The 13,613-nt window shown below is 48.5% G+C and overlaps 1 protein-coding gene across 3 annotated transcripts in view; it reads left to right on the forward strand.

Annotated features, from left to right (window-relative positions):
- Window positions 1-13,613, forward strand: part of LOC131216533 (dystonin) — a 103,402-nt gene that overhangs the window by 38,897 nt on the left and 50,892 nt on the right. For 2 of the 3 annotated variants that reach the window (XM_058211044.1, XM_058211043.1), the window contains exons 1-8: window positions 2,210-2,515; window positions 7,754-8,033; window positions 8,931-9,639; window positions 9,701-9,905; window positions 9,965-10,333; window positions 10,873-11,788; window positions 12,567-13,197; window positions 13,273-13,408. In XM_058211044.1, the coding sequence (XP_058067027.1) occupies window positions 2,225-2,515; window positions 7,754-8,033; window positions 8,931-9,639; window positions 9,701-9,905; window positions 9,965-10,333; window positions 10,873-11,788; window positions 12,567-13,197; window positions 13,273-13,408 (3,537 nt within the window). In that variant the 5' untranslated portion in view covers window positions 2,210-2,224. Of the gene's footprint in view, window positions 1-2,209; window positions 2,516-7,753; window positions 8,034-8,930; window positions 9,640-9,700; window positions 9,906-9,964; window positions 10,334-10,872; window positions 11,789-12,566; window positions 13,198-13,272; window positions 13,409-13,613 lie in introns of those variants that run through there. The other variant, XM_058211042.1, reaches the window with a different exon arrangement.

Here is a 13,613-nt window from a genome sequence, read left to right on the forward strand (position 1 = left end):
AGTTCTGTGGAGTTTTTTACGCGAATGCCTTCAGCCGAACGCGCCTACTCAGAATGGACTCCAAAAATATGCATTAGAAACAGGATTTGAGCGAGCGATTCAAACAAAATTGCGAAGGATTGGGCAGACCAATCTTAAGTGCAACCTGTTGTTCCCTCTCACACCGTAAATCAATTGGCTTCTCTTTTTGTGAACTGTAATTTACGGTCCCTCTGGGGATTTTAGCTTTTTGTATCATGTGTTTGGTCAGTGGTTGGCTGGGGCACCACTGACACACTGTTTCCGTTTGGTTTGATTTTAGGCAATTTGGCCTTCTGTATCGATTGGTCCATCAAGTGTTTTTGGATTTTAAACTACCGATTATTTGACTTTTAAAACGTTAAACTTCATTCTGGAAGTTGTCAACATTTGGTAACAATTTTAACATTTACAAAATGGCACGCTATACGCTTGCATAAAATTGAGAAATATTTTAAACTTTTTTACAACACGTTGACTTTTACGTTTACGTTGACACTTCAACTCAAACTGCACGAAATTCTAAAGTTGAAAAGCTTATTTCGTTGAAACTCATTTCCACCTCGGTTTTCTCCGATTTATCTTCAAAAATGAAGAAGGAGCCGCCTTAACCGTAAACGGCGTACGCTTCCGAGAAATGTTAGCTGCTGATAGCTTCGGCAAAATTGAAGGCTAAAACATGAACGACATTTGGTTTCAACAAAACGGCGCTAGTACCATACAGATGCCTATGCATATGGATCCTTTTTCTATTTTTTTCTTCTACAAAATAATAAATTCCCATAAATCTTCAATGAAGTCCGCAATGCGCTCCCCTCCGAGTTATCAGTTGACATTTCTTACACGCCGAGGACAAGGTCGGCTGTGTTTGGTACACCACGATTCGCGCAAGGCCAATATCAATTATCTGTCGGCGGAACACGAGGCCGCTTTGGGGGTTTGCTATAAAAAGACACCATCTTAATCGCGGCAGGCGGCGGCGTGATAAAGAAATTAGCGAATTTGACACATTATCATGTTGTGTTATCCTTTGATAACAGAAGCTCGCGCGGTAGGAAAAGCCCTTCACTTCTTCACGTCTATCGCTGGTGGTGATCCTCAACGCGATCTCTTTTTCAACCTTGGAACACTGGAAAGACTACAAATGAAATCTGTCAAAATCAGACCGTTTCTAACCTCAACTATACCGATGACCCGATATGGTTCCGCTCTTGCACTCCAGCTAGATCCATGCGCCCAAAGCTACGCTAGCTTCCTTCTTTGTTTCTCTATTCACCCGATTGACTCGCCCACGGCACCTGTTTTTACGCTTCACGCACGTTTTGCTTTCCCGAAGTGAGAAATCTTCGTTCCTTACCGGGCGGAGGAGGCGTCCGTTAGACTCTTGTCAAAAGGTTACTTACCTGGTGCGCGGTGGTTCTTACGGGTCGTGTTGAGCGTGTGTTTGTGGCGCGCGAGTGTGTTGAGCCGTTCGTTCGAAGAAAGCCTTTCTGAGTCGTCGTCCAGGTGTGGGGACTTCTGTTGCGTAATGTGTCTGGCGTCATTCCAGGGGCCTAGACCTGCTCCACGTCACGCCGGTTCTCTCTCTCTCGCTTTCGTCCACTCGCTGTCATTGTAGCACGTGATTTACGCGATGGTTGCTGGAATGTACTTCTCCACCCTCTAGTACCTCTCTCTACGCCGAACGAATAGTTCTCCGCGAACCGTGAAATTATTCTCGTGGCTGCCGTTGTGTGTTGTTGGCTCAAGTGTCGGGGTGGCCGCCCAGTGTCGAATGGGAGGTGTATGGACCCGACCCGATCACTCCATATCTACCTCATCGCTAGAGTGCTGAGTGAATCCTGTTAGCTCGTCCTGTGAGTGAGTGAACTGCTGCTCCCCGCGCGCGATGTACAAAATCGATGGGGAGTTTCGGCCCCGCGGCCGGGTGTTTATGAAGGCACAGCGCGAACACCATCCGTCCACGGAGGGCTCGTCACCGTCCCCGTCACCGTCCTATGCGCTGGTCAGCCGATCGAACTCGGGGCGCGGTCCGGCCATCACCACCAACCTGGACGACAGCCAGCTGCGCTTCCGGCACGAGATCCTGAACGAGAAGGTGATCGAGGCCACGGTGACCGAGCTGCCGGACGTGATCGATGGCATCAACCGGGACCACTGGCGGGCCCTGCCGTCGTCGCTCGCGTACGGCAACGAGCTGGTCCCGATGCACCGGCGCGCCTCCGACGGTGGCGGCGACGTAGTGACCGAGGTGACGCGTAACAAGCGCCTCTCGACCGAGGTGCTGGGAAGCACGCTCGAGACGACCAAGACGTCGCAGCGGGCCACCGATGGGCAGCGGCGCATGACGACTCACATCGTGCGCAAGATTACGACGCTGACCCGAGCCGAGGAACAGGCGGCGCAGGCGGAGAACATGATCCGGCAGAACCGGGACGTCAAGACGACCGAAATTGGCTATATGCGCACCGGCCGAACCGATGGCAAGCGGGCGAAGGTACCCTGTTAAACCCTTTCCTCCCTTTTCCCCTTTCGATAGACCTTCGAAACTAAGTCTTCGATTCTCAAATTGATGTTGGAATCGCCGTCCTGAACCTCAAGAAACCTTAGAGAGTAATCCTTTTCCCAACAGACTCAATCTGAGAAGTAAACGTTTCTCTGATCAATTTCTACAAAATTCAGAACTCTCCTGTCCTGAGATGACTTTTTTAGAATAACATAATATAATTTTGAGTTACATGGTACTGGAGTACTGGTTACATGGAGAATAGCCTGAAGTTACATGGTACTCAGTCATTTGAGAAGCTACTGAGAGCTTGGCGAGGAACCCTTGGACTTGATGTTTTTCTCGACTGCGAGGACATTCAAGGCAAACATTTAAAGCCAAGTTGCATTCAATGCTACACGGTTTAACCAGTTTTTTGTCCATAAAAAGCGTATATATTTGACTTTTCCTAATCTTTTTTTCCCAATAATTCGAACTATTCCCTTACTTATGCGGCTCTCAAATCAACGCGTTTCCTTAGTCTGGCGAAGAAAATCCTTTCAATTCAAAGCAACTCAATGGAATAATGATGTAAATCCATTCTTGAGCCCATTAGACGGGAAGCTTGTTCTTTATTAGACGGGAAGCTTGTTCGGTTTGCTAAACGTCCCCAAAATTGAACTATATATAACTGGGGAACTATGTAATTATGCTGGTCTATTTTTTCCAAATAGACTCACTGCACTATTAGATAATAAACATCAGTCATTATTGGATTGTAAAAACAGGATACGATCCAACAGATTAATCTATTGGACACAGCCACATAAAAGATAAATCTCAATCCAGGTTGATATGCCGAGTACAAGAAAAGCCCACACATGCAGTAATAGGCATTTCAAATGGATCCCGCCTTACTCGTGGTTTGGATAAGGCCGCTGCTCATTTCCTAACAGTCGGTTCGACGTTGCTGGTATTTCCGAAAAATAAACTTGAAAGTAGCGTTCCTCAAAACTAATAACCCTGGGCCGATCCAACCAGTGAGTGAATGCAGGATGTTGTTGAGCCCGAAAGCATGTGCGGCATTTATTGCTGCATTCCTTCGCCACATTTATTGTGGCATTATTTCTGCAGCTCTAACAATGACAACAACAGAGAACATCATACAACAAGGTCATCGTGTAACAAAAAAACGACGATGATGATGACGATGAAACAAACGACGATGATGCACACAGAGCGCAAAACGGGAAGCGATGATTTCAATTTGCGATTCGAAATCTGCGTTGGTGTGGCTTTCGAAACGAAAGACTTCAACGACGCGCAAACGACGAACTGTGCTTCTGGCCCGATGAGTTGGTGTCGCTATTGGACTCGTCTATGTTTTGTTCGTAATGGTGGTCGTGTTGATCGTTCGTTCAATGTTTACAATCATATGTTACACACGCTCGAAGCGAACAATTACCTTCGACCAACCGCGCGTTTACTGTGACGGGGTCGTTGTGTACTTGTTTGTTGATCTCTTTTGTAAGGCCCTCTCATCGCTCTGTGGGCGCTGCTCTCATAAACGGAGAGAGAGATGTGTCACGTTTGTAACACGCCTCTCGTCCCGAGGGCCACCGGTCTTTTGACGCCGATCAATGGTGCGCACAAACACACACATTGTCCTAGTCCACAGTGATTGTTGTTGTGTACGTGAACCACGATTGATTACTAAAATGTCTCGATTGCCTATTGCGATCATAGCGAAACGCCGCACCATTTAAGATCACCCGTTCGGAAGCGGACGATCATCGTGTGGGATTGATTTATTTTATTGAGCAGCTCGCATCGGGCGAAGTTCACAAACAAACCACCACCACCCATCGACCGGAATCCAATGCCTTCCAGAGGCAGCAGGAGCTAAACCGAATTCTTGGTTCGTCGTCCCGACGAGAGAGGGCGATTTTAATCACACGCTATCAAGCCGCTATTCTTGCGCGACTTGTGAATGGCTGGTCGATTAAGTAGCCGAACAGCTGTTAGGAAAATGTCCATTTTTCCAAACAACAACCCCCGGGATTGGGTGGCGTCACGGTGCAGTCGTTCAATGCTCAAGAAAATAATGCATTTTTGTTAAAATTTTAAATAAATTCCCAATTTTTACGGTGTTACGAGTCGAAACTGAATTGATCGAAAAGAACCACATTCCGTGCTGTGATGCCGAAGCACGAAACCTGCCAGCCGAGACCAGTGAGTGCTGTGATGCCGAAGCACGAAACCTGCCAGCCGAGACCAGTGGGTTGGCATTTTATGCTCTCCACTAGAGAGACCCCCCCCACACACTGAAGTCTATTCAAGTTGTTGGTGTTAATTCGTGGCGTTCTTTGTCTTTTTTCTCAGCTATGGGAGGGCGCCTACGGATAATGGATTTGTTTAGTATTGCTCTTCGGGTAGGTCGTTTTTTGTTCTTTCCAAAAAGGAAGACAACCGGTGGCATTCGATGGTGCCATACGCCCCGTAGAGAGGGTCGATTAGGAAAGCAACATCATCATCATCCTCAGGATCATCATCATCACCGTCTCGCAATCACAAGTCGAGAAACGATGGCTATATTGTGTTGCGTGAATTATGTGTGCCCGTGTGTGATGGTTTACGGTCGCGCACCCTCCCCAAAAAAGGAGGGTCGTTCGTTAGGAAGGAACCCTTATTCGTTTTGTTTTTGACATCGACGCCGCCGCCGCCACCGATATGGGGTGTAGATTTTTATGATGCTTTAGGAAGTCGATAAACATTCATTTAGGAGTTCGCCAACGACGACGGAGCTCGGAGCTGGTTATCAACCTTCTTACGGCGTTTTTGTTTTGTTTTTCTTTTATGTTGGCTACGAACCGTCTCGGAGTTATGTGTTGATGTGTCTAATGTTTCAAAAGTGATCAGGACAATCGGAGGTGGGTTTGTTTGAAAACCAATCCATCATCGATCCGTGAAGCGTGACACTCACCTGACACCTTTTTTTCCCTGCTGCTGCTGCTATAAAATTTGTGGAGTCGTTTTACACACACCTTCCACTCGTATGTAGCGACATGACATCCGAGTTCTCCGTTACATGACAGTTGTTGGATGTGTGTCAGCAGTGTTTCGGGTGATACACTTTTGGGTGATCTGTATAATATGCTAGCAACTAAACAGATAGCTGCTATTGTTAAATCGCAATTTTTTATTTTTTTACGAGAGCTTTGTCGAAAAACAAAACAGGAAATTTATTATTTTTTTAGGAAATAAATACGAAAAAATTAAGGGCTGGCAAAACAACAACTACTTTTGCTAGTAATGCTCAAAAATGTTTATTTTGATTTTTTGCATAGCAATCTGCAAAATAAAACTTATTTTGCTATTCTCTTTATTTCTTACAAATCTTATAAATAAATATTTACATAAACTTTCAACTAACGCCAAAACCAAAAAGGATGTAATTGTTTCCAGCCACTAAAGTATGGCTTTCATCGTAAATATGTTTCCCATCATGATTGAAACATTTATGCTCAGCACACAGTTTCACCTTCATCCTTCGCCGCCCATTACTATTACGATCGTGCACTATTAATCGAACCGATCGTGCTTAAATCATTATGCGCGTACCACCTCTGGTTATGCTCTTCTTGACTTCTGCTGCTGCTGCTGCCTCCAAATATCATTCATCATGCCCAATAGAGAGATCGGGGTTTGCACGACGTTACGACCGAGAACGATTGTGTGGGCTGCCCGCCTTAAACCCGTCTTTATGTGAAGGGGGGGGTCAGAGAATCGGTTTACGATGGACATTGAGTGCTCCCTAGAAGGAGAAACCATAATTTACAGAAAGAAGATTAGAGCCCGAAAATGAGCCAGCATTCGAAGGTGAGACACATGGGCAACAGCAGCGCCATAGCGGGCACCACAAAGGAGGACGTCGGATTGACAGTTAAATGAATTAATTAGTTTTCCCTAATTCAATTAAAACCTGTCAGTGCACCGTGACAGCGCGCCAGGGGGGAGCCAAGTCAGTCATTTCGGGTACAGACTATCCACTACAGAGCGAGAGAGAGATCACGCACACGTCGTCGTCGTCTAACCGGGGAGTAACCTTGTCTGGGGAGCTTTGTTGCTCGTTAGGACATCTAGATCCGCGACAGGTCAGCGAATAGTTTTTTGTGAAACGAGGTTTGCAATTAGTTTCTGAAAAGTTTTATTACCTATACACTTAGAAAGATTTTTCTCATTTCTGTACACGAAGTAGATGCATATTTTGAATTCATTTACCGACCTTTAATTTGCGTTTTACAATGGAAACGATAGTCGGATGGTCTGTTGTGGTATCGCAGTCAATTGACATTGAATTGTACAGAACCAAGAGCGATTATGTGTGTAGGTGCACAACATCACAATGCACGCCGCCTGTGCATTGTTCCACCTGTTGCGCATAGCGAATGGGCTGTTTGTTGATGGACTGTTGAACTTTAGAATGTGCCATTTTTCTCCCAGTGGTCGCACGTAATGCAATTGACAAACCTCGGCCACACTGGTGCCGTTATTTCCTGTCATTCTTAATTAGTAAAATCGAGCGAAAAACCTTTTTACTCAGGGAAAAAGCGTGAGAAAAATCAACGGAACAGTTTGAATGTTTTCGCTCACACTGTACATTCTAGAGCAAATGATTCCATTTTTCACGATTATTTATTTTGCCAAATAGCACGACTTTATTTTACTGTTATTACTCTAATTTATCATCTTCTATCTGTTTGTTCATCTGCTTTCTTTATGCAATCTTTTTAGCTTCATATAATGTTTTATGATGAACATAAACGAATTGTACCATTCCTGACATTGAAAAACTATAACTGTATCATTTTGCATCTATCATCTATGACTGTATCATTTTGCAAATTATTACAGAAGACTTTTTCGATGCTTTTTTATGTTTTGTTCTACTCTTTGTTTTATGCTCAGTAGGTTTTATTGTTCATCTTTTGTATCTTCTTCGTCTGTTTACAGATGAATATTTTACATCCGAATTTTTGAGTTTTTGTGTTTCCCAGTTTGGTTTTCACGTTAACTTTTGTAGTATTTTAAATGATTTTGTACGTTTATAGGAAGCTTCGCTGATAAACTCATCGTATCGGTCAATCTTCGTCGGTTGCAAAACAAGAAATCGAAGCAGGTTCTTCTTCGCGAGCCTTTTTTATATTTATTAACATTCTTCAACCTTTCAATTTGTCTCACTCACCACAGATTTCCGACATTGTCGTTGGGCAAGAGGATAATCTCACGGCGCGCGAAGCGTTGCTGCGATGGGCCCGCCGCTCGACGGCCAAATACCCGGGTGTACGGGTAAACGACTTCACCGGCTCGTGGCGCGACGGGCTGGCGTTCTCCGCGCTGATCCACCGGAACCGGCCCGATCTGATCGACTGGCGAGAATCACGATCGCGGCGACCGAGGGAGCGGCTCGAGGTGGCCTTCCACGTGGTCGAAAAGGAGTACGGCGTTACGCGGCTGCTCGATCCGGAAGGTAAGTTTTTCTAAGGCGCTGATTGAGTTGTTTTGGACCGATGGACGCCCGTGCGGATCCTCCGCGTTTTTCGCCCCGGACGTCGAGTCGGCATGATCAAACAGTACCAGCGCGTTTGTCACAGCACCTAACCTCTCGTCAGTTATGTGATTGCCCCTTAGGGTAAGCCGTTAAGGGACTGGGGTGGGTTGCACCCCGAGGGCAATATTTCACGCTCTCAGGTTGTGAACGAGCTCACACTCCATTTTGGGACCTAGTTTCTTTGGAATGCGTTTTTACATTGCCTTCGTAGCGTTGGGGCTTACAAACCCTTGTACAACATTAATAGAAATCCTGATATTGCAGGAGATGCGTGCATTTTATTGATATTTAATCAAACCACAGGCATTCGGCTCGGTTTCTCCACCAACCGAGCTTTGAAAAGCCTTGTCACAGGTACCAGCTAGTGTGTTGAAAAATTGAAAAATCGTGATCGTTAGTCCACCGCCTTCACGCCCTTTTTGGGATCGAAGGTCAAAAAGGCCACTTGAATTAGTCCTATAAGTAAACGAACACTCAAACATGGTGAGACCTTAATTTCGTTCTCAGCCTCTCTCAGTGCTGTGGATTTGGAAAATGGTGGCTCAACGTACCCGAATGATGTTGGGATACAACTTAAACCCACCTCCTTTGGCCTTCGTTGCAATTTGGCCTTCACCAAAAGACGAAATATCTGTTGAAGGTGACCGTGGGCAACCATTGTGTCACTGTGCAATTGAGGTTAAATTACTCGAAACCGTCGCGGTGGGTGGACATCTTTATTTGGGCCGACAATCCATCCATGTCCATTGGTGGATTCTTTTTGGATGGATTACCCGTGTTTGGCAATGGCACTAAGTGTTCTTTACTCCTTTGCAGATGTGGACACGAACGAACCGGATGAGAAGTCGATGATAACCTATCTGAGCTCGCTGTACGATGTGTTCCCGGAGCCACCGCAGATGCACCCGCTGTTCGACATGGACTCCCAGCGGCGGGTGCAGGAGTACCGCGAACAGGCGCAAACCCTACTGTACTGGTGCCGCGAGAAGACCTCGCTGCTGCAGGAGCGTGCCTTCCCGACCACGCTGATCGAGCTTAAGCGCCTGCTGTCCGACCTGAACCGGTTCCGTACCGAAGAGGTTCCGCCACGGCAACGCGACAAACAGCACCTGTTCTCCATCTACAAGGAGCTGGAGAAGTACTTCGAGTCGATCGGCGAGGTGGACGTCGAGACGGAATTGCGTCCGGAGGCGCTCGAGAAGGCCTGGCACCGGCTGATGTCGGCGCTCGCCGACCGCGACATGATCCTACAGCAGGAAGTGCAGCGGCTCGAGCGACTGCAGAAGCTGGCCGAGAAGGTGCAGCGCGAGTACAAGCACACCGAGACGATCATCACGAAGACCGAAACACGAATCTCAGAGGAGAGCCGGCGGATCGAGCGGTTGCATCCGGTCGAGGCGAAGAACATCGTCGAGGGTCTCGAGGCTGACATCCGCCATCTGGAGCAGCCGCTGCGGGAGATGAACGACGACTGTCACAACCTGAAAGACGGCCGCTACCCGCAGGCCAACGACCTGCACAAAAAGTAACTACTATTTGTCGAGTAGCGATCTCTTTAACTCACTCTTGATTTCGTTTGTCCACAGGGTCACCAAGCTACATCAACGTTGGTCGCAGCTGCGAACCACATTCCACACTAGCCTAGTACAAAAGCTGTCCGGGCTCAGCTACCCGGTGCAGGAGACGACGATAACGAAGGAAACGCGCGTCGTGACCGAAACACGACAGATCGGGACGAACCCTTACTTCCGCGATCTGCAGGAGTACACCGAATGGTGCCAAACGAAATTGGTAAGTCTTTACTGCAGAGAGACGACTTCGAAGTACTAACGTTGTGCCTGTCATTTTAGAAACATCTTCACAGCGCTGACTACGGGTCTGATCTGCCGTCGGCCAAAGTGGAACTGGAGCGCCACCAGCACGAGCACAAAGTGATCGATCAGTTCCACTCTAAAATTGCACAGTGCGAGCGCCACGTGTCCAACTTCAGCGGCGAAGAGCAGCAGCTGTACCGCCAGCGGCTGAGCCAGCTGCAGAAGGTGTACGCCGAGCTACTCAGCACCTCGACCAAGCGGCTCTCGGACCTGGACGCGCTCGTCGACTTCCTGACGACGGCCACGGCCGAGCTGAGCTGGCTGAACGATCGCGAACAGATCGAGGTGAGCCGCGACTGGGCGGACAAGAACCTGGACCTCTCCGCGGTGCATCGGTACTATGAGGTAGGTGTGCGCTGAGGCATTGCGCTCCGGATGTCGCTGTCGTTGTTGTTTCCCCCTGCGTAACTCACCTCACTAATGAGCCAAACCCGTGTTCCTATTTTCATTTTTCTCGACGCTCATCTGCGACCCGCATTGCGCGTGACCCTTCTAACCCACATTGTGCCACAAAATTCTAACCTCAAAAGTCTACTTTCAAGCGTACGTACGGAAATGGCGAGGAAGTAAGTAGCGCTCTCTCTCTCCCTCTCTGATCCCCCGTTTCGTTGCCCAGTTATGTCGTTTGGTAGCTTTCGTTGTTTTCATTTCCATTCCGTCGTAATCGGTGTCCCCCTATTTTATCTGTATTTTTGGTTGATGTCCTGATGCAAGAAGGGTGTAAAGCACCGTGTTGTGTAGATAGTGGATTTAGAGTATTTCTGTACAATGGTTTGGTTTGAATGTTCGTTTTATAGTGTGCTCGTTTCAGGCAACACCACTCATTAAGCTTCCGCTTGGCGATGCCCCTCTCTTAACCGCTTGTTTGTTTCGTTTTTCGACAGAATCTCATGTCCGAGCTGGAGAAGCGCGAGATGCACTTCGCAACGATCCTCGACCGGGGTGAAGCGCTCCTCGTCCAGTCGCACCCGGCCTCGAAATGTATCGAAGGCCATCTGCAGGCCCTGCAGTCGCAGTGGTCTTGGTTGTTGCAGCTGACACTGTGCCTGGAGGTGCACCTGAAGCACGCCACCGACTACCACTCGTTTTTCGACGAGGTACGCGAAGCCGAGAGCTGGCTAACGAAGCGTGACGAGATCCTGAACAGCAAGTACTCGCAGTCGGAGTTCACGCTCGATCAGGGCGAGGCTCTGCTGCGCGGCATGCAGGACATTCGGGAGGAGCTGAACGCGTTCGGCGAAACGATAGCGCAGCTGCAACACCAGGCGACCGCAGTGGTGCCCCTGAAGCAGCGCAAACAGCCTGTCAACCGCCAGTGTACCGTGCAGTCGATCTGCTCCTACAAGCAGGGCAACATTTCGCTGGACAAAAACGAAAGCTGCACCCTGCTCGACACGTCCGGGCGCGTGAAGTGGCGCGTGAAAACGGCGAAGGGTGTCGAGGGTTCCGTCCACGGGGTGTGCCTGCTGTTGCCGCCGCCCGACCAGGAAGCGATTGAAGCGGCCGATCGGCTCAAGCGCCTGTTCGACCGGTCTGTGGCGCTGTGGCAGAAGAAACAGCTGCGCCTGCGCCAGAACATGATCTTCGCTACGATCAAGGTGGTGAAGGGCTGGGATTTCGAGCAGTTCCTGGCGATGGGCGCCGAGCAGCGGACCGCCATCCGGCGGGCACTGAATGACGACGCCGACAAGCTGCTGGCCGAGGGTGACCCGGCCGATCCGCAGCTGCGACGGCTGCGTCGCGAGATGGACGAAGTCAATCGGTTGTTTGATGAATTCGAGAAACGTGCCAGAGCGGAAGGTATGTAGAAGAGCACGTCTGCGATTATCTGTGCTTATGAATGTTTTTGTAAAAAGTGTTTGTATTATAAACCGAGCTCATTTTTGAGCTTCACCAAAAGAGAGGCATCTTAGCGAAACGGATTCGCTTCTTTTACGAACTGCGACCGGATTAATTGGATAATAGCGTGTGGTGATCGAGTTTCGATCACGCCTTCTCAAACGTCTTCGTTTTTGGATCGACTCGGCAGGGTTACGAGAGTTATGAGCCCAATTACTGCGTCGGGAGCGCCATTTTTTGGCGCGACGATCTGCCGGATCAAATGTTAATGTCATTTGATTAACTTCACAAAATGCTCTGCTATATTCATTTAGCGGGGGCCCACTTGTTGGTAGAGGCCCACTTGTTGATGGGATCCCCCTAATTTTCCAATTGTTTTCCCAAACAAGGTGTCATTTAATGGCGATCATAGGTAGGAGGTATATTTATGGCTGGTGAAGAAATATACAGGCCTTCCTCTTCATGCGAGGTACGATCGACCCAAGACGCACGCGCTGGTCAGTCGGTTTCTTGGCGTGATCGGAGGAAGTTCGTGTTTGCTGTTTGCGAATCACTTGGAATCATTTTGTGTGAGCTTTTTCGGTCAATACTAGTGAAATCTAAAGAACCAGGAATGAAGGGTGTATTTCGGTTTAGATCCTTTCGCGGTGAGCTGTTTGCAGCAACTATTCATTTAGAGCTATTTGGTTTGGTTTTCGAATTTTGGCATTAATCAAGGGTATCCATTGGTCTTCTGCAGAGGAGAGTAAACAAGCGAGCCGCATCTTTACCGAGCAATGCATTTCACTGAAGACGCGCCTCGAAGAAATGGCCCGCGAGCTCGACCACATCATCCTGTCTCCAATGCCGCGCGATCTCGACTCGCTCGAGCACACGGTGCAAATCCTGGAGGACTACAAGCGGCGCCTCGGCTGTCTCGAACCGGACCTAAAACACCTCCAGGAAACGTTCCGCACGATCACGCTGAAGACGCCGGCCCTGAAGAAGAGCCTGGACAATCTGATGGATCTGTGGAAAGAGCTGAACACTCAGGCCGTCCTGCACGGCGACCGGTTGAAGCTGCTCGAAGGTGCCTTGGCGGGGCTGGAAGACAACGAACAGGTCATTTCCGATCTGGAAGGCCGACTGTCCCGCCAGCTGGAGCTACCGTCGACGCAGGAAGGCCTGTACGAGGTGTACAAGCGGTTGACCGCGATCCAGGAGACCATCTCGAACCAACAGTCCGAGATGGACAAGATGAACGACTCGGCTGACCAGCTCGGCCGCATGGGCGTACCGACGAAGGTGCTGGGTGACCTGAAGCGCCTCCACTCGAACGTGGAACGTCTGAACACTCGTTGGAACAACCTCTGCGGGCAGCTCGCTGATCGGTGGGTTACCCTTTCTCGGGTCCTTTAAATGTTGCGGCTTTTCTTCAACCGAAATCTCTTCTCGTCTTATTGCAGGATGCGAAGCGTTGAGACGGCAATCGGATTGATGAAAAACTTGCAAACCAGCATTGTCGTGGAGGAGACTTGGGTGGAGAAACAGACGGAAAAGCTGCAGGCTCTTCCGACGGCGACATCCGCGCGGGAGCTCGATGTAAGTACCGCTAGCTGTAGGTCTGCGTCATTTTTACAAACCTTTTTAGCTACACACATTCGACGGCCAGGAGAAGTTTGTTAGGAGAAATTGGAACAGAGTATTGTGTTTCGGCGATATTAATGATGATGAAACAAGAAAACAACAAAATGTGTTTGTGAGAGAGAGAAAGAGAGAAATCATTGTTCATCCATTTCCGTGTTCG

This window comes from Anopheles bellator, chromosome 1, assembly GCF_943735745.2.
Source record: "Anopheles bellator chromosome 1, idAnoBellAS_SP24_06.2, whole genome shotgun sequence".
Lineage (NCBI taxonomy): Eukaryota > Metazoa > Arthropoda > Insecta > Diptera > Culicidae > Anopheles > Anopheles bellator.